Source organism: Vombatus ursinus, unplaced genomic scaffold (assembly GCF_900497805.2).
Source record: "Vombatus ursinus unplaced genomic scaffold, bare-nosed wombat genome assembly UNPS02006779.1, whole genome shotgun sequence".
In the NCBI taxonomy this organism is placed as follows: domain Eukaryota; kingdom Metazoa; phylum Chordata; class Mammalia; order Diprotodontia; family Vombatidae; genus Vombatus; species Vombatus ursinus.
The window spans coordinates 7,738,774-7,762,765 of NW_020946557.1; the positions used below are offsets into that span (position 1 = coordinate 7,738,774).

General features: G+C 34.9%; 1 protein-coding gene across 1 annotated transcript in view; it reads right to left on the reverse strand.

The window, feature by feature from the left end:
• Window positions 1–284: 284 nt before the first annotated feature.
• Window positions 285–23,992, reverse strand: part of GOPC (golgi associated PDZ and coiled-coil motif containing) — a 42,476-nt gene continuing 18,768 nt past the window's right edge. Inside the window, exons 3-8 of the mRNA XM_027848627.1 lie at window positions 15,977–16,152; window positions 14,617–14,782; window positions 12,531–12,626; window positions 11,271–11,435; window positions 4,678–4,858; window positions 285–3,504 (exon numbers count right to left, since the gene is read on the reverse strand). Of these exons, the coding sequence (XP_027704428.1) occupies window positions 3,386–3,504; window positions 4,678–4,858; window positions 11,271–11,435; window positions 12,531–12,626; window positions 14,617–14,782; window positions 15,977–16,152 (903 nt within the window). The 3' untranslated portion in view covers window positions 285–3,385. The remainder of the gene's footprint in view (window positions 3,505–4,677; window positions 4,859–11,270; window positions 11,436–12,530; window positions 12,627–14,616; window positions 14,783–15,976; window positions 16,153–23,992) is intronic.

The following is a 23,992-nucleotide window of genomic DNA, read 5'->3' on the forward strand; positions in this document are numbered from 1 at the left end:
TCTTCAATATTTTCATGGTTAGAACAGAAAACTGATTCTACAGATGAATTTGCTCTGACATGCTCTTAACTAAAATATGCTTTATTCCTAATATAATTTGCCAAGATAAAATACCCTGACTATAAAACGTAGCTATTAAAATGATTCAAACCTGAACGGGATTTCACAACAGATGTTCTATATTAGCACAAATAATGAAGTAATCAATTAGAAAAAACTAACATGTTTACTAAGAAACAAAGAAGCACAAAAAATTTATTTTTGTTAAATAAGATAAAACATCATTTCAATGTAAAGATGCCATCTTTATTTACAGGCTAATAAAAAAATATTCAACCCAACTTAACTAGATATAATACAGTTGTTGCAAATATTACATCTTTTACTGATGAGCCCAACCCTGAATTGGATATTGGATTATATAATAAATAATGTTGTGAAATAATGTTTAATATGTATAGAAAACACTTTTTGAGTTTCTGAAGACAGAAACAAAAATCCCCAAAGTGGTAAAAGTACCACCACCAAGGAAATTCAACCATCTTTTGACAACTGTTCAGTTACCTCCACCACCAAGGATTTTTCATTTTTCTTAACTCTACCTTAGTATGGTCCCATGTTGTAAAAGTCAATATTCTGTTAAATTCTATACAGTCATTACAGATGAGGAATCTTTAGAAAATGGTCCTGATGTTAGATGTGTATGTTTGCTACGGTCATTATCTAGACCTTTTCAACCACCCTACACACACACACACACACACACACACACACACACACACACACACACACCCTCTTCCAAATCATTCTCTTATTGGCTTAATTGCTATATATTGATGGTTTCTTTCTTATAAAAATGAAAATATCAATACTACTTTACACTGGAAACTCTTCTTAAATCTAATTCCTCTTTGGACCAGGGTCTGAGAGGTACAGTTATGAGCAAAACAGAAAGAAACCAGAAAATCATCTCTGTAATTCCTAGTTCATTCTCAAAGTGCTACACCTCCTAGGTGAATTTTGAACTGCAACAGCTACCAAAGCACCTACATGGCTAACCATTGGTAGGAAGCACAGATTTATTCACAGTAGCGTCCTAGTAACAGTGTTCTAATCTGGGGCTTCAAAACCAAAGTGGAGAAGAGATGAAGTGGAGACAGTCATAGAGGCATTTACCTCTTTCTATAATTCTCCATTCAACAGCCCTTGAAAGACTACAGCAGCAGGCTGTGGGATATTAACAAAAAAATAAAGAGTAGTGTTTTCAATGACCTTGTTCATTTCAGGTTGGAGATTAAATTCTGGGGAAGGAACTTCCAATTCTTCACAACATCCTCCAAATCACATCATCATCTTTACAGATATCTCAGGTTCAGGACCATAATAACTTCATAAATCTAAAAGTTAGTTCTCTCTGAACAACAGGTTCCATCTTAACATACTTAAAGTTTTAGTCACAGATAAAAAGAAAGATATTCTCTGCAAAATGTGATAATCACCATCATCACTCACTGTCTTTTCGGAAAATAGGAAAAGAAAATAAAAAACTCCATGCCCTAGAGGAATAGTTTTAGATTTGCCACAATGAAAAACCTCACAGCAAAGCATTACAAAAATGAATACACACTGAAATCCAACTGCAGATCTCATATCATGCATGAAAAAGCTATTGCTCCCCCCACCCTCCCACCAAAAATGATGTTAGAGCAAACAATGATGTGCACCTTGCTTACTTACTCATTTCTACTATTAAATACTAGCTTTTGCTTAAAGGCAATGTTATGCTATAAGGTATTTTAATATCAGTAACAACATACAATATTATGAAGTGCACTAGTATTAAAAATTTAACATGGAAATAGCCAAGCTGAGTGAATGAAACTGCCTCCCAAAACAAAACAATAACAACAGCAACAACAGCAATAACAACAAAAATCTATCAATGAGCAATAGTTACAAACAAGATTTATAAATAGCAAATCACTGAATAAAGTATATACATTTTAAAGATTTCTCTATAAACAAATATATAATGCACCCAGGAGAAGCTAGGAACCTTGTCCTGCATCATGTAACATTTCAACATTAGGCGTTGAATAAACTGATATCATTCTAAAGGCCGTTTAGGTTTTTCTCCATCTACATAGGGTCTTTAAAAAATGATCTTGGCAAAACTCATCTCTTTAAGTACAATGCTTTGATATTGCCCACTAAGATATAGTGGCTTGCACAGTAGCAAATAAGAGCAATCAAAACAGGTTTTGCTCTGGGATAAGAGAAACTAGCACATTTGTAAAGTTTGCATAAGAAGAATAAGGAAAACAGCTACAGACATGGAAAAACTAACCAAGACAATTACTGTATCAAGTTTCCTAATACTTCATGTGTGCCCTGAGCCTTGAGACTTATATCAATTATCAGTTACTTTAAAACTATTCTTCAAAGGCAATGTATTTCATGTTAACAACAACAATTTGAACTTTTAAGTACCAGGACTATCATGGCATGACAAACTGTATGAACAACTCAAAATGTGTAAAACTAATCTCAAAACGACACCAGGAAAAAAGCTTGGGACTGAATAATGCCATGCACATGCATCAACATAATTGTGTACTGATATTTTACACTTATTTGAATTTTTAAAAAACAAAAAAGTATAATGTGCAAGAACACTTTAGAAATTATTTCTAGTGCAGCACTGATTGACAAAGGATTGCTTAAACTACTTTTAACTGCATTAAACAAAGCTGAAAGGCATACTCATTTTACACCTAAATGATCACTAAGAAATGATTAAGGAATCAAAATCTGTAATAAATAGAAAACTAAATCATTCCTTCAATTTTGAAATATTTAAATGTGGGATATTTTTGTTTTGTTTTGAAGTTAAGCCCACTTCCCTGCTATTAAGAGAATAAAATTTTGCAATTTAAACACCACAATATAGCATTCGGGGATACACTTAAAACAATTTAATTTACTCTTTTGTAATTAAAGGCTATTTCCTATTAGATTCCTGTTAACACTGTCCTTCTGTTAAGTGAAAAAGGAACCAAATGAAACAATTATGCTTCATTTTGTACCTTAAAAGCTTAGTAATATCCCTTTGGGAAACACATGCTTTGGTGCTTACAATTTTAAGAAAATAAAAATTGCTTTACATGCAATTGCTAATTATGGTTTATCACAGAAAACGGAGAGTTTTAAACATTTAGAATTGCTCACAATGAAGCCCTGAGGTAACTGCCTTTTTACTTTTGGCAATAAACAACAGCCTCCCTTTGCTTTTAGATAGTCCTTTTCACAACCTCCCCTAGTATATAAAATCCATAACAGTCTGAGTAACAATATTGCCTGCAGAAAAGTCAATTTAATAAACCATTTACGACAAAGATTCTGCTGACTCAGCTAACTTGGATGCATTGTCATCAAGAGGAGTTTCACTTGAGGTTCCCAGGTCTCCATTTTCATGTCCATCAATTACTGGCTTCTTATTAAAGCCTGAAAAAAAGAGAGGTGGAATAGAACAAACGCAGATTAACAAGATGGAAAAAGAAGAATTTTTTTTATAGTTTTATTTCATTCTACAAGGGAAAACCTACTATAATAAATACTTATTAGTTATTAGGTGAGATAACATGCCCCAAATTATTTATTTAATAGGGCTTGTTGCTCTTAACAAGAGGCTGCTCTCATTTTGTCATACACCGTATAACAGATATCTTATTAAGTTTCTCATAATGTGTAAATTTTGTATATAAACACAAAGTATCACCAACTTCTGGTTATTTGCATTAATGGAATAAAGTGGCTCAGATGACCTAACATAATAGATCATGCAAATTAATTTCTACTAAACTTTGGAATGCATTCTGTTGCAACTTTAGCTAATCGATTACACTCTGCTGTTAAAATTACTTTGTAAGGGGGCAGTTAGGTGACGCAGTGAATAGAGCACCGGCCCTGGATTCAGGTGGACCTGAGTTCAAATCTGCCCTCAGACACATAACACTCACTAGCTGTGTGACCCTGGGCAAGTCACTTAACCCCACTGTCTAGCCCCCCCCCAAAAATAAAATAAAATAAAATAAAATTACTTTGTAAAAAATAAATAAATAAAAATAAAATTACTTTGTAATTGCACAGCAAAAAATAAAATAAAATTACTTTGTAAAAAAATAAATAAATAAAAATAAAATTACTTTGTAATTGCGTAGCATTCCCTAAATGGTAGTCAGGAATTCTGGTAGGAAGCAGGAAGAAGCTAAACAAGTATTAAAATTTGAGGCTGGATAAACTACAATAAGGATAATCTCTACACAGATAAACATAATGTACCCCTGTTATTTATAAACCTTTAAAGAATGAATTGTGTGTAATATGACAATCTGTGGACACATCATACATGAGACTTAGCAAACATTTTGCATAATTTAAAAATATTTCATGGGATATTACAACTTATACAAATGACTCAATCTGAAAAGACTAAAATAATATTCAGTTACTTAGCAATGCCATCAATTTAAAATAAAATATGAGCAAAGAAACATTACTCCTTCGACTTTTCTAATAGTAAACTAAAGACATTTGTCATCAAACAACTATTAATTAATAAGACTTAAAAAAAAAGTCAAATATCTACTTTTAGGAACTTAAACAAATCACTTTTACCTTGTAACAGTTTTAAGTCCCCACTTGCACTTTTCCGATGAGCAACAGGATTTCCACTTCCCTCTAATTCATCAAGATACAAACGATAACGGTGTCCACTCTCATCCTCATACTCCACGTTTTCATCATCAGAATCTACCTCAGGAGCAACATAAACTACTTCAAACTCAATCTCTCCTCTCTAAATTGGGAGGGTGAGGAAGAAAAAAAGAAATTTAAGTTTCTGTCAGTTAAGAATTTCCAATTTCTAAAGGATCACCTCATTTGAGAAGAGGTCAGTTCCAAACTTTTTCTTTAAAATTAATTTTCATTCTACTGATGGGTGGAATTACACTAATGTGTCTACTAATAAAGTTCATTTACAATCATTTAGAATTTACATCAACACACTTAACGATGTGACTTTTATATTTACCTCAAGCAGAATCTACCTAGGTCCAAATGACTATTGAATTTGTCTTACTGGATGACCTCTTAAAAGTAATGCACGATGTGTTCTGTTCTTTTTACATCAGCATGTAAATCTTAACTTGTTCTAGTAATTGGAGGAAATAATTGTTTTATCTAGCAAACCCCCTTACCATGTTGCTCTTTAGGGTTTTTTAACTTGACGTAGGTGAACTTGTTTTAAAAAACATACTATTTCAATGTAATAGGTTTCTTTTATAATCCTACTCATTTTATTTCATGCATTTAAAAACATCCTGAAAAGAGGTCTGCAGGATTCACCAAGCCGCCCAAGGCATTCATAATATACAAGAAGAGGTAGGAACCCCTGAACTAGGCAAATCTCATATCCACTTTACTGTACGTAAAATGGGACTACTTTAATGTATGAAGTTGTTAATTTAGTGCAATGAAACAGATTAAAAAATGCAATAGAACACAGGTATTTCTGTGGAATTAATATATTTACTTTGATCCTCTACTGGTCAATTTGTTTTGAAGCTGGATGTGTGACACATAAAATAGGAATTTAATTCAAGAAAAATAAAAACATTTGTCTTAGCATTATTATTCTTAAAGTGATTATTAGGAGCTACTTTGTAGCTCTACCTGAGTAGGTAGAAGGAAGGTGTAAAATGGGTAGATATTTGGTGGCCAAGCAAGCAGATCCTAATAAAGGTTCCTCAATGGAGATGCACAAATGCATGTCAATGGTACCGGAATTTCCAAATTACAATGTAATGTATCATCAAAGATATCCTTTGTGGCAAATGAAATCAGAGACCCGAGCCATGTTAGTCTGCAAGACAGTATTTGTAAATAGATGCACAGAAGCCTATAAAATTATTCACACAATAGCCAACACTTCTCAGCTGTATTTTGGAAAAGGTTTGTCCCCAGTGAGTGCAATACTGTGAGCCACAGGTGTAAGAAGCCTGAGTTTAGGTCTCAGCACTGCCACTTAGCAGCTGCCTAATCATGAACAGGTCATTTCATTTTTTAATGAAGTTTACTAATTTATTTTGACAAGCACTTTATAATCTCACTTTCCCATTGTTGTATCCTCAATTAAACAATAAGAAAAACAAAATCTTTTCATAACAAAATTCACAGTCCAGCAAAACTAATCTCCACATTGGCCATGTCCAAAAATGTACATTTTATCCTGCATTTTAAATCCTGCCACCCATTCTGGCAAGAAGTAGGTGAAATGTGTCATTTCAAGTCTAAAGTCTTTCAAAGTTTTTCAACACTAGAATTTTTACAATGCTTTAAGATTTGCAAAACACTTTATAAACAGCATATTTTATCCTCACAACCCTGGGAGGCAGGTGCTATTATTAAACCCATTTTACAGATGAGTAAACAGAGGTAAGCAGTGATTAGGTGACTTGCCCAGGTTCACACAGCTAGTAAGTGTCTGAAGGATGATTTGAACTCAGGTTTTCCTGGCTTCAGGTGCAATACTCACTTTCTCTCGGTTCTCATTGTTCTGGTCCATAGGCTTCACTAGCGTTTAGCACAGTGCCAGGTACAAAGCAGGCTCTTAATAAATGTTTACTGACTATTGCAATAACCTTCTGGTTTTACTCTCTCTACCCTATCCACCACCCACCTTTAAAATAATCTTCCTAAAGCACAGTTCTTACCAGGTCACCCCTCTGCACTCCCCATTCAATAAACTCCAGTGGCTCCCTATTACCCCCAGAATTAAATATAAGATTCTCTTTTGGCTTTTAAATCTTCATAATATGATCCTCTTTGACCTTTCCAGTCTTAAAATCTTATCTCCCTTCATTTACTCTATAATCCAGTGACATTGGCATCCTTGCTATTCCTCACTCAAGACACATTTCCTAACTATGTGTTTTTACTTCATCCCTCATTTTGTTCAGTCGTTTTTTCAGTTGTATCCAACTCTTCATGACCCCATTTGGGGTATTCTTGGCAGAGCTACTGGAGTGGTTTGCCATTTCCTTCTCCAGTTCATTTTACAGATGAGGAACTGAAGTAAACAGGGTTAAGTAACTTGCCCAGGGTCACAGAACTAGTAAGTGTTTGAGAGACCAAATTTGAACTCAGGTCTTCCTGACTCCAGGTCTGGCATTCTATCCACTGTGTCACCTAGCTGTCCATACTTATATTATTTAACCTCATATTCCTTGCTTCATTTAGAAGGTTGAAACCATATGCCTACCATAAACTCTCCCTCAGTTTTATTACTCAAAGCTTATCCCTATCTTTCACTAAGGCTAATCTTTCTGCCTGTGTTCTTAATCCCATTCCCTCTAATCCCTTCCAAGACCTAGTTCTAATAGCCAAATGGCTCCCGTATTTCCAACCTTTCCCTGTTCTTTGGCCTGTTTTTATCTGCCTATCAACATACCCAGGTTTCCCCAATGTTAAAAGAAAAAACAAACAAACCATCATCTTGATCCTTTTATACTACCTTATTACTGTACGTTCTTCTCTCTCATAGCTAAACTCCTAGGAATAGTTAACACCCAATTTCACTATTTCCTTATCATTCTAAACCTCCTTAACCCCTTACAATGTGATTTCCACCTTCACAACTCTACTAAAACTGCTCTCTCAATTGTCCTCAATCTGCTAATGCAATTCAATAGCTTTTTTTTTTAAAGTCATTATCTGTTTGACCTCTCTGGGTAAAAATGTGTTTCTGGAAGAGGAGACTTAAGCACTCCACCCAAAGACCACAGAGGGATTCTACCCTATAAACAGCAAAAGTTTCTATGTATCTCTTAAACTGCTGAGGATGAGAAGACAAGTTATGCTTTGACTAGGAGGGAGTCTCAGGCCTATATTCCTGATAAACCCAATCTTCTTTTGATTTCAGAAACAATGTTTTTTCCAGGTTCTACTGTCTGTCTCTTTCAATGGGTCTTCATTGTTTTCCTGATTGGAAAAGATGAGTATTGCCACAGTTCTGTTCTTAGCCCTTTTCTCCTCCTTCACTATGTTATTTTCCTTGACAATCTCATTTACTTCCATGGTTTCCATAATGACTTATCATAGATAAACGATTCTCAAATCTCTCTGGCCCTAAGTTTTCTTTTGAGCTTTAAGACCCACATATCCAAAATATTTTCAGGATACCACCACTTAGTTCTTCCAGCACATCAAACAGCACACTAGAGATTAATTTCTCCTCTAAAACTGCTTTTGCCTCTTGCTTCACTATTTTTGTGACTGGCATTATCATTTACCTAGCATCACAATGCTTGAAACTTTAATGTTACCTTTGATTCTTCACCTTTCATTTATGATGAGTTACTTATTTCTCAATTTACTAGGTCCACTATCAATACTGCAGTATTAAGTCTTCAATTCCACCTGCAGGGCTGAAAGCTTTTTAACAGATCTTCCCTATTTCACTCTGAGTTCCTATCCTCCAATTGATCCTTAATAATAATGTCAGATTGACCTTCTTACAAAATCATTCCATTCCTCAATTATTTCCTATTGTCTAAGTAATATGTATACTTCTCTGCCTGGAAATCAAACTCAAGAATAACCTAGTGCCAACCTTTCTTTCCAAACTGATCTTCAGACACTTATACTCTGATCAAACAAAAGTATTTGGTGTCCTAAATACATTCTAGGCTTTCTGTCTCCATGTTTTTTGTCATGCTGTTCTTTATGAGTGTGATGTGTTTTACTCCTTCGGTATCTATTGAATGCCTACCAATTCTTTACAGATCAATTCAAATGTCCCAACTTCCATAAAGCCTTCCACTCTTTCAACCTTTCAGTCAAATGTAACATTGATATGCCACAAACATCTATTATATATAACAAAAAATATTTTGGGGTTAAACATAAACATATGTGTTGAACACATGTTTGTGTTTAAACACATGCCATAAATGAATGCAAAAACATTAAATGTTTATCGTGTTCCAGTCACTATGCTAGCAATGATTGTGTTATTCTGTATCAATTATATGGAGTAATAATAATCCCACATCTAGACCATAAGCACTCTGAGGACAAGGCCTGTGTCTTACCTTTGTAGCTCCCCTTGAACCTAGCATAATGTTCTGCACAGAGAAAGTGTTTAATAAATATTTATTGACTTTAGTCTAGTAAGTATTTGGCTATGGGCACTAAATACAAACGTGTAACTCTCATAGCTTCATCTTTTATCACTAGCCACTATGTTACTAACTTTTTTTTGTGTTATGCACTACTTTGGCAGACTTCTCAGAATAATGTTTTGAATAATTAAAAGAAATACTAAATTTTAGCTAGAAGTTAATGAAAATAAAGATGTATTTTTTCCCCCAGCCCCTATCCGGGGGGATCTCAGGTTAAGAACTCCTATAATAAGTTAATCAGTATTATAATAACGATTCCCAGTCCAGCTATGCCAAATCACTTAAAACTGTGCTTCAATGTCACTGAAGCATTCCCTCTGCTCATACTCTCAGCAGTTATTCTTCTGTAGGTTACTACACAAGCAGTTTCCTGCCGTTATCCACTCTTCATGTTCTTTCCAGCCAACCTAGGTTATAGCAAACACTGTTTCAGCGAAGCCAGGCTAGCTCATTGTGGGATGACTTTTGCCAGTTAATGTTTTCATGATGCCATGTGTTGGCCGCAAAACTATTAAACAAAATTTCTACTTGTGCAAAGAACATTCTTTGAGGTCCCTTCTAGCTCTAAATCTATGACCCTAAATATGTACAAATCAAATGTTTTAAATGTAAAATAAGCTTCTGTTTTATAAGTTATTAAAAAGAACTGCCAGTTAGGGAAAGTTAGTTAACTACACAGCCTGGATCACAACCAAGAACTGCTAGGTTCTTAGGCTACTGCTTAGGCTACTCAACTGTGCTACCATAGAACAAGTTTTACAGGATAGAAAGAAAGGAAAATACCAACCCACCATTAATATGTACGTTGAGTTATTTGCCAGTAACTCTAATGGATTTATGCTGACTCATCCACAATGCTCTGCCTAAACTCCTTTGTGACTGCATTCATTTACAAGTTTGGCTGGCTCTAGTTAGAAGTGCAGGCCATGGCTATACGACTAGAAAAGAGATTCACCTGCTACACTGGGCCCTTCAACAACAGATTCTATGCAAATATAAACTAACCACAGGTATACAATAAAACTGGACAAATGGAATTTTAGCAAACCAAAAAATCAGATCCTAACAAGCATTTCAGGCGTTAGTCCTGACATTTTACACTATCTAGTACATATCCTTACCCTTAGTCAATCAAGAAGCACTTAAGTGACTACTATGAATCAGGCACTGTTAGGCACCAAGGATACAAAATACAAAAGCGAGCGAAACAAGTACCTGACCTTAAGGAGCTTACAGTACTTCAAGAATATGTAATTTCACCTTAGAGGTTGTTTAGATTACACCTTCTGCTTGAGAAAAGAGTTTCTTGAGTTGTTTGCTTTCCCCTTCCCCCACCCACATCATTACTTGGCAACCAGCATCTGAAAATAAGCCTCTCTAATGAATGATGAAATTCTTTAGAAATAAATCGTTGTCTCATTTGTGTTTTCTATAATACTTCACATTTATATAGGGCTTTATTCATGCTTAAAATATACTTCATATATTTCAGAATCAGCTGCTAATCTAATCTAGATCTCGTTAGATAATTTGGAGAAAAAAAGATTTTCCTTTAAAATATTTTGTTGACACTTTTTGTTTTCATATTGCCTACATTTCCCAATACATCCACCTCTCCTCTAAGAGAGTCACCACTTGTAACAAAAAAATAAAAAAGAGGAAAAAAAATTCAAGAACACTAATCAACACATCAAACCAGGTACATCATTACATGTAGTGTTCCACACTCCTAGTCGCCCCACCTCTTCAAAGAAGGGAGGGAGGTACATTCATTTATATCACTTCTTTGGAGACAAGCTTGATCATTTTAATTTCACTGCATTGTTTCATAAAGTTTCCTTTAGTATAAGTCTGACTAAATGGTCATTTAGAAAAGCCCCAGAACTTAACAGTGAAATCACATCAATATCTTGATACCTGATAGGATTTACAGCAAAGAAAAAAAGCTTATATATACAGGCTTATAAGTATTCAGATATAAAAAGAACAAATTGATAGTCATAATCATACAGGCATCAGTGAACTTACCTGCTGAGAAAGAATAGTTACAGCTTCTTTATGCTTCGCATCTCTCAGGTTAACTCCATTGACTGCCAGAATAGCATCTCCAACATGCAGCCCTCCACAACGATCAGCAGGTTGTCCAGGATGGATTTCAGAGATGAGAATTGGAACGCCATGTTCCTTTCCACCCTATCAATATGGAAGAAATAATTTAATTAACAAGTTATAGTCACAGCCAAAATGATCAAGTTAATTTTACATTTAAATAAAATCATAAAAGTATTTTCATAAAAACGAAGGAATTTTTCAAAAGCCATTTTCTACTAAAAGATGATTACTTCTCATATTAAATATCCAAAGGCTATATGTATGCAGAACATATACAATCTCTGAGAACAAAAATAAAATTCTTTCATCAATAAACAAACTGCGATATTTTTTACACCAATTACCAAAAAGTCACTTAGGAAAAAAAAGATTGAAAAAAAATTTCTATTTTTGTTTAAAAGACCTTTTATAATTTTAAAAGCAAATTTCCACATAGAAAAATCTACACTACAAATGCATAGGACACTAATTTTATCTTATACAAAAGAATTGATGTCAAATTAATATTTAAACAGCCAAATTAATGTTTATATTTATAAAGTCACTATTAGATAAAACCCTTAAGTAAATGAATATGTATAATTCCTTCATCAAACGAAAATGAAATTAAAAGATTAGTAAAACAACCTTAATTATCCTTAAAAGGCACAGAACTAAGGTCTCAGGACTTCTAAGCAACAAAGCTGTCACAAAGTTCATTATCATAAAGGAGATGGTACAATCCACAAGCCTTGTCTCAACTAGGACATGTGTAAATTAAAGTAAAAGATTAAGAACTAATAGACAGGCAGAAAGCAATGACAGATGACAACAAATGGATCTTAAAACCCAAAACCTAAACAAAACAAAAAAATCCACCACATTAATAGGCCCACTTAGAATAGCCATGAAGTGTTTGACATCTGTTTCAGGGTATTATTTTTATTTAAATTCATAATGAAATTTATAATGATCGTGAACCATCAAAAAAAAAAGTTAAATTATATGTAGGATATATTCTGTTTACTATGAAAGGTAAGATTTTAATAAAAAAATAGTTAAAATATTTAAGAATCAATTTTGGCATTTAAAGGGGGTAAACTTAAGTTACTTTCAAAGACTTAATTCATTCAGCATTTTATTCCCTGAAGCAGAATTACCGTAATAAACAAAAAAAGAAAAAGCACTACTTCTTACTGTAATTGAAATGCCAAGTCCTTCATGATCTTCTTTGAGGAGAAGAACCTTTCTGATTGGACCAACACCTTGACTTTTCTTTAAGGAATCCTGATCCTAGGTAACACAAAATTTTTTTAAATTAAATTGGGCTTCTTGAATATAACTATACTACAAGATGTTAACTTATTCAATACTACCACATAGCTTTCGTTTAGAAATCCTTATTTTGGGGGAAGATAACAGGTTGTCAAATAATAGTTGTTATGAACAAAGGGGTAAATAAAAAGCCCTAGAAAATAAAATAGGACACCTTCACTTAAAGTACAATGAAGATTCATATACTTTTTGAACTATGAATTTCAGACTTAAACTGTCAGCTAAATGACTAATAAATTATTTTCACTCTAAGGCTAAGCAACTAAAGAAGAAATGCAAGGCTTTCCACTCTAGATATTCATACTCCTGTGCTTTCAGCAAAAAATATGTACTCCCATTCTCTTTCTTGCCCCAGTTTTTCTATCCTCACTCAACTTTAGTAGTAAGAAAAAAATTAGACTAAACAAAGAAAGGTGATTATCCTGCATGCCATCCTGCAATATGAATTGAAGAATACTACTTCCTAGTGCAGGATTGCTATGTTTAGTTTGGAAAGGAGTAAAGGAGCTAATAAAAGCCTATTTATTGTATAAGGGGCAGCTAGGCGGTACAGTGGATAGAACACTAGCCCTGGAGCAGGAGGACTCGAATTCAAATCCGCTCTCAGATCAGACACTTGACACTTACTAGCTGTGTGACCCTGGGCAAGTCACTTAACCCCGATTTCCTTGAGGGAAAAAAAAAAAGACTATTGTATGATTTTATCCTGTGAAGACCATTTCTTATTACTTACACATACATGCCCCACCACTATCTCTCACAATTTTTTACGAAGTGCCACACACTTTCACTTCTAATGCCAAAAAGTTAGGGAACAGTGCTCACTAACAGTGGAAGAGATAGCAGCAGCAAAGGGTGTTATCAGCAAGATACTATGTATTCATTAACTGTGGATAAAAATGAATTTTATGGAGGCATATAAATTATTTCACTGTCTTGGAACTATCATCTTGCAAATATAAAATGCCCACATGAATCAAAATGGAAAAGAAATAATTTCATAAGAGTTAGATTTTTTTTCTTTAAGCACAGCTGTTGTAATGGGATTTGATTTGGATTTACATGAATGGGAAATGAAACCAAGGAATACAGTAGTAGTGATGAAAGCAGATTACTCTATGTACATCTCAGAATCCATCCTCATTAACTCAAGATCAGATAAGTGGTAGTATTATCCCAGAATCTGTGTTTCAAATTTGGTAACCAAATTATTCTTAAAATTTTTATAAAACTGTATCTATCTACATGATGTACATTGTTGTTCAGTCATTTCAGTCCTGTCTGATTCTTATGTCTCCATTTGGGGTTTTCTTGGCAAAGATACTAGAGTGGTTTGCCGTTTCCTTTTCCAGCTCATTCTACAGATTAGGAAACTGAGGCAAACAGGGCTAAATGACTTGCCCAGAGTCACACAGCTAGTAAATGTCTAAGGCCGGATTTGAATTCAGGTCTTTCTGACTCCAGGCCCAGTACTCTATCCACTGAGTCACCTAGATACCCATTACATATATAGAAATTAATAAAGATTATTTGTAAATATATTATACTTTACTGCTTATTTAATTAATTTTATTTACTATATTGATGGACTGACTTATGGACAGCAAATTTTGTAATCAAATATACCCATCAGATCAACTTTCTTGATTACGTCAGGCCTAATCAGGAAATAAGGAAGAATTAGAAATATGATCTACAGTATTATTGATCACCACTTTCTAAAGTACCATGATAAGTGGCACGTATTCCAAAGACTGGTAAAATCTTTATGAGCTGTCATTTTTTTAAATGATTTTACAAATCAGATGAATAAATTTAAGGTCTTCTATTGTAGATTTAATGAACAGATTTTCCTGAAGAGATTAAAATCAAAATTAAAATGGGACTACTAAACACAACAGATTATAATGGAAGAAAAGGTTGGTTACAAGAGGATTCAAAAACATACATGTCCTGGTGGTGCTTGCATTGATCGTTTCAGGTCATTACGTCCTCTGCAGGCTCTAATAACTGTTTTGTGACGATGCAGATGGATTTCAGCTTCTAGTTGGTTCCAAAGTTTATCATGAGCAGGTCCTTTCATATCTCGACCCAGTAACTGGATCTGTTGGACTCTTTTTATTTAAAAGAAAAAAAGGAAATTAAATTAATCCAGTTTATCTATATGCCTAGCTATAGATGCTATAAGGTGCTAAGGTGCTATAAGGAACATAAGAGAGAAATATAACATAGCTCGTGCCCTCATGGATCTTGGAATCTTGTTAGGAAGACAAGTACTCATATGAAACAATGAGAGAATAACACAAAATATAAAGTAATGCTCAATAAATATTTAACAAATTAAGTAATAATATTTCAACATAATAAAGTGTCAAAATACATGGTCCAAAAAATAAGGATGTGGCATCCTGAGGAGAAATTCACATTGGCAAGATTTGTCAAGCTTCGTGGAAGAAGTGGAGCATAAGACAGGTTTAGACAGCAGAAGCTGGGGGCAGTTCCAGGCAAGGGAAATAATCTGGAAAGTTCTAAGTAAGGGAAATAATCTGAGCAAAAACACAAGTATGGGAATGAACACACTATGTGCAATAGATATGTAATAAAGTAAGACTGGCAGTGAGTATCAGAAGGAACTTCTTGTAGAATGGTGAGTAGGAAGGCTAGCTTCATAAAGTGGAATGAAATTCTGGAGGACTTTAATTCCAAGATGAAGAAGATTTTGAACTTGATACTACAGGCAAATGGAGAGAGTCTTAATAAGGTCTGCAGGTAGGAGAGTGGCAGTGGCGAGATTGGGGAGATCAATGACAGGGCTACTGCAAGAGTCCAAACAAGTGGAAAAAAACTATTTATGTACCCCTTTATAGCTATCCTTAGGAAAAGGAACTCCTGATAAGGAAACTTCTTCTGCCAACGGGGATCAATAATTGTTCTGTAACTTACAGTCTTAGATAATTACCTAGAGTACTAGGGGTAAAGTGACTTGCCCAGGATCACAGACCCTGCAATGTCAGACTGGACTTAACCCAAGACTTACTGAGTCTAAGGCCAGCTCTCTATTTTATTATACTGCCTATCTAATGGCTAAACACATTAATTCTAAACCCTTTTCAATGAACATTTCTCACCAATATTAAGTTCTTGAAATTAGGTTTTTATCCAATTGTAAAATTTCTCCTAGAGTAGAGGTTACTAAGTAACATATGTTCATATAGAAAAGATGTCACTGAATATCCATTTACATTCTTAAATGTCACACTTAAATATCATCCACACTTGAAAATATATAGGAATCTACTTTTACCCACCTTCCTGCCAATTCTTTATCCAAGTACTTGGCTGCCAGTCTTGCCCCATAAACTTCTGCCTGGAGAACTGCTATGTGTCTCCGAAGGGCTTCATTCTCCTTTCTTAATAACTTCACCTCAGCTTCAAGTTGAGCTTCTTTCATTTTTTCTTTTTTGTTTGCTTCAAGCTCTCTCTCCTAACATAATTTTTAAAATACAATTTACTGATAATATTAGTAATAGCATCCTACATTCCTTAGCAAAGACAAAAAGATATAAACCAACCGTCTTTTTTTGGACTGGATGTAATTTCATCTGTGTAGGGAACTCCAAGCAAGGAAATTTCCTTTATTGATGAAGATCAAAATTGGCTATACAGCTTAGAGTCTTAAAGCATTCCCTACAGTACTAAGAAGTTAAGTGATTTGCTCAGGGTCACAAAGTCTCTGTGTGTCAGAAGAGGAACCTGAACTCAAGTTTCCCTAACCCAGGCTGGCTTTCTAGCTGCTATATATTGGACAGTTAATAAACAGTATATGTACAAAATAAAATGTCATTCATTTCCTACAAAATGAATAATAATACCATAAATAATATTTCTTTTCAAAATAGGTCACACTTTGATAATCAATTAAATTTCCCTAAATCGCCACATCATCTTCCCCTAAGGCAAAATAATTCATTAATTCAAACAGAAAACCTAAGGATTTCAACATGCTTAGATCCTGATGTCATCAGCCTAATAAAATGCTATGCCATGCTTTGTTCAGTTGACCTGCTACAATTTCTTTTACAAAAAAACACAAATATACAAAATTATATTCACTCAGTGCATTTTTTAAACAATCATTTGACTTAGCTGTGAAAGCATAGGAAAGATTCTGTTTTTAAGAAATTGCTTTCCCAATACTAGGAAGTATTTCAGAAAATAAATGGCAGAACATTCAAATACTATCTTAGTAGAAACTTGAACAAGTGTTTAAGAAAAAAAAAAAGCTTAATTTTAAATTATAACCATGTTAAGTTCCACAAGAGAAAAACTGAAAGAATAAAATAATAGAATCTGCTTCAATTCTGAATTCAGGTAAACTTCAAAAGAAAAAGAGTGGGAGGTTGAAAAGAAGGCTAGCACATTAGTCATCTCACAAATAACTATGCAATAAAGAACAGTAACAGTAAGGATAGATTAAACCCATAGGTCTAAAAATAATCTAATAACACCACCAAGCCTGTATCCAAAACTGCAAATAAAATAGCATGTTGAATTCTGCCTCTCATTTCAAATTTAGTAAATAAAATGAAATTGCTAGAAAGTATGAATGGGAAAAGTGAAAAAAAAGTTTAATATAAAAGTTTAATCTACCCAAATGAGTCATATATTTGTAAAATTAAGTATGTTTTAATGAAAATCAAAGGTATGAGGAGAAGCAACATAGTATAGCGGACAGATAACTGGATTTGCAGTCAGGAAAATCTAGATTCAAATGTCACCTCAGATGCTTACCACAGATATGTAACCAATGGGTAAGTCACAAACTCTTTGAGTATGTTTCTTCATCTGTAATATGGGGATGATAATAACAGCTACTACCAGTTGAGAGTGTGGAATACTATATAACAGAAGGTAAAGAGTATAAGCTTACAGCCAAGAATAATTCAATTATATATAACTGAGTATAATGATAGGAGGAAAAATGAATCTTTTCAAGAATCCCTGATGAAAAGGCAGAGCTATGTAGAAACTTTGAAGTTCAAATACAGGAGTAAATGGGGCAGCCAGGTGGCACAGTGTATAGAGCACCAGACTCAGAGACAGAAGGACCCGAGTTCAAATCTAGCTTCAGAGATTTACTAGCTGTGTGACCGTTGGCAAGTCACTTAACCCTGTTTCTAAAAAACAAAAAATAAAAAAAAAAACCAAACATAGGAGTTAAAAGAGACATAAAAAAGGTAAATACAATTGAACAATCACAAGGGTCTAAAAAAAAAGATTAAATGCTTATTTTCTAATAGGGGAAAATAATACATGTCTCCCCTCTAATCACTATTCATCATCAGGGATCACAGAGGGAATCTAATTAGAAGATCTCTGTCCTGACTGAGGACAGAACAAGGAGTGATTCTGTTTTATCTTGACAATTTTAGAAGAAGAGTGGAAATTGAGGGGAAGAGGAATACACTGGGATAGGGCATGGACACAACATAAGAATGAAGGAAACAAGTATTTATCAAACACCTACTATACGTTCACTGTGCAACATGCTTTACAAATATTATCTCATTTGATTCTCACAACAACCCTGGAAGGCAGGTGCTATTATCTTCATTTTACTGTTGAGGAAGACAGATTTTTGAGACAGACCCGAATGTTCGGGAAAGTTATCTCATAATAGGGATGCACAAGTAGAAGTCTATAAAAACACGGAGGAAGGAAGAAACAAAGGACACTTGAACATCACTTTCATCTGAACTGGTCAAAAGAGGAAAGAACACACACACACACAGAGCTGAGTACATTTCATTTAACAGGAAAGTAGGAGGGAAAGGGAGAAGGGAGAATGAAGAGGGAAGGGATATTAGAGAGAGGGGAGATTAAGGGAGGTATTGGTTCTAAGCATAACAAACTAAGGATAGACAAAAATATTTATAGCTCTGAAGTGGCAAAGAATGGGAATATGAGGCAGTGGTCATCAACTGGCTGAACAATGATATATAAATGTAATAGAATACTATTGTGCTGTAAGCAAAACCTGGAGAGATTTATGTGAACCGATGCAGAGTGATATGAACAGAACCAGGAGAACAATTTATATGATGATAATATTATGAAGACAAACAACTTTGAAAGACTTAGGAACTCTGATCAGCATAATGACCAACTACAATGTCAGAGGACTAATGATGAAACCTGTTATCCACCTCCTGTGAGAGAGGTGAAAGATTTAGAGTGCAGAATGAGATACAGGTGTGTTTCCTTTTGGACATGGAATATGTGGAAACTTATTTTGCTTAACTATACTTTTTTTTTTCTTCTTTCAAACTTTCAGATCCCTTCGAGCTCCAAATTTATGGTTCTATGATCTTCCTCAAACTCTGATCATCCTTTTCTGGACCCTCACCTATAGCTCTAGAGAGTCAAAGTATTCTCTAAAGCTTCCTATCCCAAAATGGATTCTGGGGAACCTAAAGCTTGACAGCTACTGGGGTTAATACCAAAACAAAGACACCTAGGCAGCCCATTATATAGATAAAGAATCAACTCCACAGAGGTGACAAATCAAAGTAGCAAGCGGCATAGATAAACTCACTAAGGGATAGACTCTACCTATCCAATAGAGTATATACAGAAAAAAAGGACCAAGGACAGAACCTTGAAAGAAATTCATATTTAAGGGACAGAAAAATGAAGAGCCAGTTGAAAGCAAGAGAGAAAGTAGTCAGGATAGGTATGAAAATCATGATGGTTTAAATAAAAAAGTGAAGGGAAGATAGAGTAAACAAATATTAAGAAAAGGGGGGGAAGATAGTGTGTCAAATGATACACAGAAGTCAAGACACATGAAGACTAAGAAAATATGGTCACTGGATCTGGTAATAAAAGGTCAGAAATGACTTTAGAGAGAGGAGTTGCATTAGAATGTTGAACACTAGGGGCAGCTAGCTGGCTCAGTGGATAGAGCACTGGCCCTGGATTCAGGAGGACCCGAGTTCAAATCTGGCCTCAGACACATAACACTTACTAGCTGTGTGACCCTGGGCAAGTCACTTAACCCCACTGCCTAGCCAAAAAAAAAAAAAAAAAAAAAAGAATGGTGAGCACTGGAGACAGATCAATCAATTAACAAGTGTTGATTAGATGCCTAACAAGCAGTGCTGTAAGTACAAAATGAAACAGATCTTGCTCTCAAGGGAGACATAAATATACACAGAAAATATACAAAATAAATACAAAGATAAGTGCAAATATAACATATACAAATATAAAGTAAATTTGGGAAGGAGGGTACTAGGAACTGGGGGATCAAGTAAAGTTTCATATAAAAAGTGATACTTAAACTGAGTTTGAAGCAAGGAAAGGATTCAAAGGGTAGAAAAGAAAGAGGAAGTGCTTTCTAGGTTTGAGGAACAAGCAAAATAAAAGCAGAGAAAGAACATCAAGGGTCATGTCTGATTGATGAGGAACAACAAGGGCAGCAGCAGTCTGGATGGACTGGAGAGTGCAAGAAGAAGAAATAATATATGAAAAGCCTGGAAAGGCAGGTTGTGGTCAAAGTACAAAAGACTTTAAATGCTAAACAGATTTCTTATTTGATCAGGCAAATCAAATCAAACAGGCAGCCACTGGAATTTATTGAGTAGGCAGGCCTGCTTAAAGAAAAAAATCATTTGGGCAACGGTGTGGAGGATGGGTTAGAGAGGACAAGGAAGGAGATCAGTTAGAAGGCTATGAAGCAGTCCAGGTAAGAAGTAAAGTAGGCCTGGTGACTTTGTGGAAAGAAAGGGATTTATACAAGAAATTTATGGACCGAGAAATGAGAAAGTCTGGCAACTGAATGAATATGTGAGGTAAGAGAAAGGAGCCAAGGATAATGTCATTTTGGAAATTTAGGAGACTAAAAAGCATGGTGGTTTCATTAATGTATGTTTGGGGAGAAAGGTATTTTTTTGGGGGGGGGGCAACACAGGCAGTTTGATATGTCTATGGGACACCAACTTCGAAATGTCCAAAAGGCAGGTGGTAATGGGGGACAAGCTTCAGAGAGACTAGATAAATTGCAACAGATTGATGAGTGCGTAGTGAGGAAGTGGAACCACAGAATATAGACTATTCCTTCTGGTACTCTAGCAGTAAAAGGATAGAAAAGAGAGAGGAAGAATGATAATTTGAGTCAGGAAGAAAGATCAAGATAAAGAATTTCTTTCCATCTCTCTTTCCATTCTCTCCCTCTCCCCTGCCCCTCTGTCAGATTCAAAAGAATGTTAATAGGCCAAAGTGAAGGAGTCAGTAGAAGCGAAAAGATTAGAAATGTATGAACTGAGAGGATGCCTGAAGAAGCAAAACCTCACATAAAATGGGAAGGGGACAGGATCAGTGGCAAAGGTGAATGGGTTAAACCTGGGCAAGGAAGAAGACCAACTTTTTTTCTAGAGACTGCTGCCTGATTCCGGTTTAGCCTGTAGTTCACTAAAAGCTATAGCTCTTTTTCAGAGAAAATGCTGTGCTGCCTTAATCTTGTACAGATGCAGTTGATTTTTTTTAACCCAAATATTACCTAACCTAAGATTTCTTATTTACTTCTATTAAATTTCCTGTTAATTCATTCTAATGTTCTAGCCTTTCAATATATCTTTGAAAATAGGGTCTTTAATCTCAAGAATTATCCTTCCCAGATTTGTGTCATCTTCAAATTTGAAGCATACTTTCTATATTTTTATCTAACTCGATGATAAAAATGGCAAATAACACAAGATCAAACATAGATTTCTGGGACATTCACTAGAATATCTCCTTTCAAGATGATATTGAACAATGTAGTGAATGACTACTCTTAGAGTTCTGCCATTCAACTAGATCCAAATTCACCTTACTATTATCTAGCTCACAACTCTCCATCTTGTCTACGAGAGTAGGATTAAAGACATTATTAAATATTCTACTAAAATTTAGGCAGCCTATGTTATAGTATTTCCCTGATTACCAGCATTAGTGTCAAAAAAGGAAATAGGGTTAGTGGGGCATGACTTACTCTTTATGAAGTCATGCTGGCTCTTTGTTATCACCATTTTCTAGGCAAGTATTAAACCACTCCTTTAATAATGTACTCTACATTACATATACTGTCAGACTTAGTTGATGTGTTGTTAGTTCTGCTGAACTACTTTCCTTCATTATCTCTTTCTTTTTTATTCTATCTTACAAGGAATCACTCTCTAGGGAAGGGAGAGACACATTTACAAATGAAGGTAATATGAAACACAAGATTTTAATTAAAAAAAAAAGTCCTTCACAGCCTGACTCAAACCCTCCCCTCCCATACCACTTTTCCAGATTGTTACCAGGATGAAGTCAAATTCATTGGCCTATGGTTTGCTGACTTTCTTTCATTAAAAAAAAACAAAAAATTGGGACACTTACTCTTCTCCAATTCGGTTATATCTCTATCATTCTATTACTGGCCAAATGTTTAAGTATCCTGGGATGTAGCTCACCGGTGCCTGCTGACTTGAATTTATCAAGGGCAACGAAGTACTGTCTTACTATCACTACTCTTTTCTATCAACTCCCTATTAGCCATTTTTCTTCTTTCCTTTTCAGTCTAAAGATTATTTTCCTTGAACAAAAAGACAAAAGCAAAATAAGAGTTGAGCCTTCTCTCTGTAGGCATTTATCATTGTTCCATTCATCCTTATAAAGTAAAACAAATCAACCTTTTGTGACATAGTGGAAATAATACCGGTTTTGAAATCTAAGTAATCAGTTCAAAACAAGCCTCTGATTTCTACTAGTCATGACCTTGATTAGGTCTTTTAAATTCCTAGGGCTCCTGTTCCTCACCTGTAAAACAATGAGGTTGGCCGAGATGACCCCAGAGGTCCCTTCTAGGTATGTATCTATAATCCTTTTTGTTCTCCTTAATTTTTCTCACTGATCTCAATTCATTTTGAATGTTTAGCACTCCTTACAGGATTATGCTATTTTTTAAATAAAAAAAAAATCATCTGTATGTAACATGCCCTTGCTTCCATCTTTTATGCAAGTCTTTAAAAAACATTCAATGGCTGGTAAGTTTCCCGTGTATCTACACTACTGTCTTTAAGCAACTTGCCTTTTCTTCCTTATCAGATTGGTTTCTCTTGTCTTCTCTATTTTATTCTTAAGTCTCATATCCCTCCTGGGCTAACTTTCCCTAAAGAATTACTCTATGGAATTATACCTACCAGTTTTCTGAACTTTCTGAGATCTCCTAAACTCTAGGGCACATGGCAGACTATTCCCAGCTTTCCTTTCCTTTGCAATCACCAACTCTAACACAGAATGGTCAATTTCCACCAATTTTCCATCACTTCCATCCTAAGAAAATCAATTTCTCTTCATTGATGAGAATTAGAAACAGAATGAAATTTCTGTCAACTGAAGGATAAGATAATATCATTAAGGCAAGTCAAGAAATCATCAGCTTCTCTGCTTTTGGCAGGGAGATCCAACAGAAGGGAGATCCAATAGATTTCCAGATTGAAGCCCCCCCCATCAATACTAATTAATATCTCTATGTAAGACTAGTAATCGGTTTACCTATTTCCTCCTCAACTACTATTTCCTCTTTCTGTCCACGTGGGCTGTAGTGTATGGGTGGGGAACCTGCAGCCTCAAGGCCACATATGGCCTTCTAGGTCCTTGGGTGAGACCTTTTGACTGAATTCAAGTTTCACAGAACAAATCCCTTTCATTAAAGGGATTTGTTCTGTGAAGTTTGGATTCAGTCAAAGGTCCTGGAAGCCGCAGGTTCCCCACCCCTGGACTGCATCGATTTCTAGAGTTTACATTAAGAAAAATGTTTCCTTAACCACTCCTCTCAACTTACAAGTTTCTCTAGGTACTTTTACCTTTTGGAGGGTGAAACCTAATCTAAACCCAAAACCATTTTTAAAAAGAAAACAAATTTTTTTAAAAAGCTAGAAAAAATTTTTTTTAATGAAACCTGTCCATATTGATGTTTTCTGATTTTGAGAGTCCAAGAAGATAAAACTTGTGTGTGTGTGTATTTTTTTAATTTACTTGCTAAGGATACAATACAATTACATAATAATTCACTATCTGAAATTTATATTAAATATATAAAGCTCTTGGAATAGACATTCCCTAATCTGTTTGCTGAAATCTATCCCTTCCTTCAAGGCCCAACTCAAATGGTAAAATCCCCCATGAAACAAACCTTTCTGATTCTCTCTAATCCCCAAGCGAAGGTGATGCTGTCCTTTTCAAATTTTTCTCACCATTTTGTCTGGCTTTCCTTTGCCTTTATCACAATTCAGTGT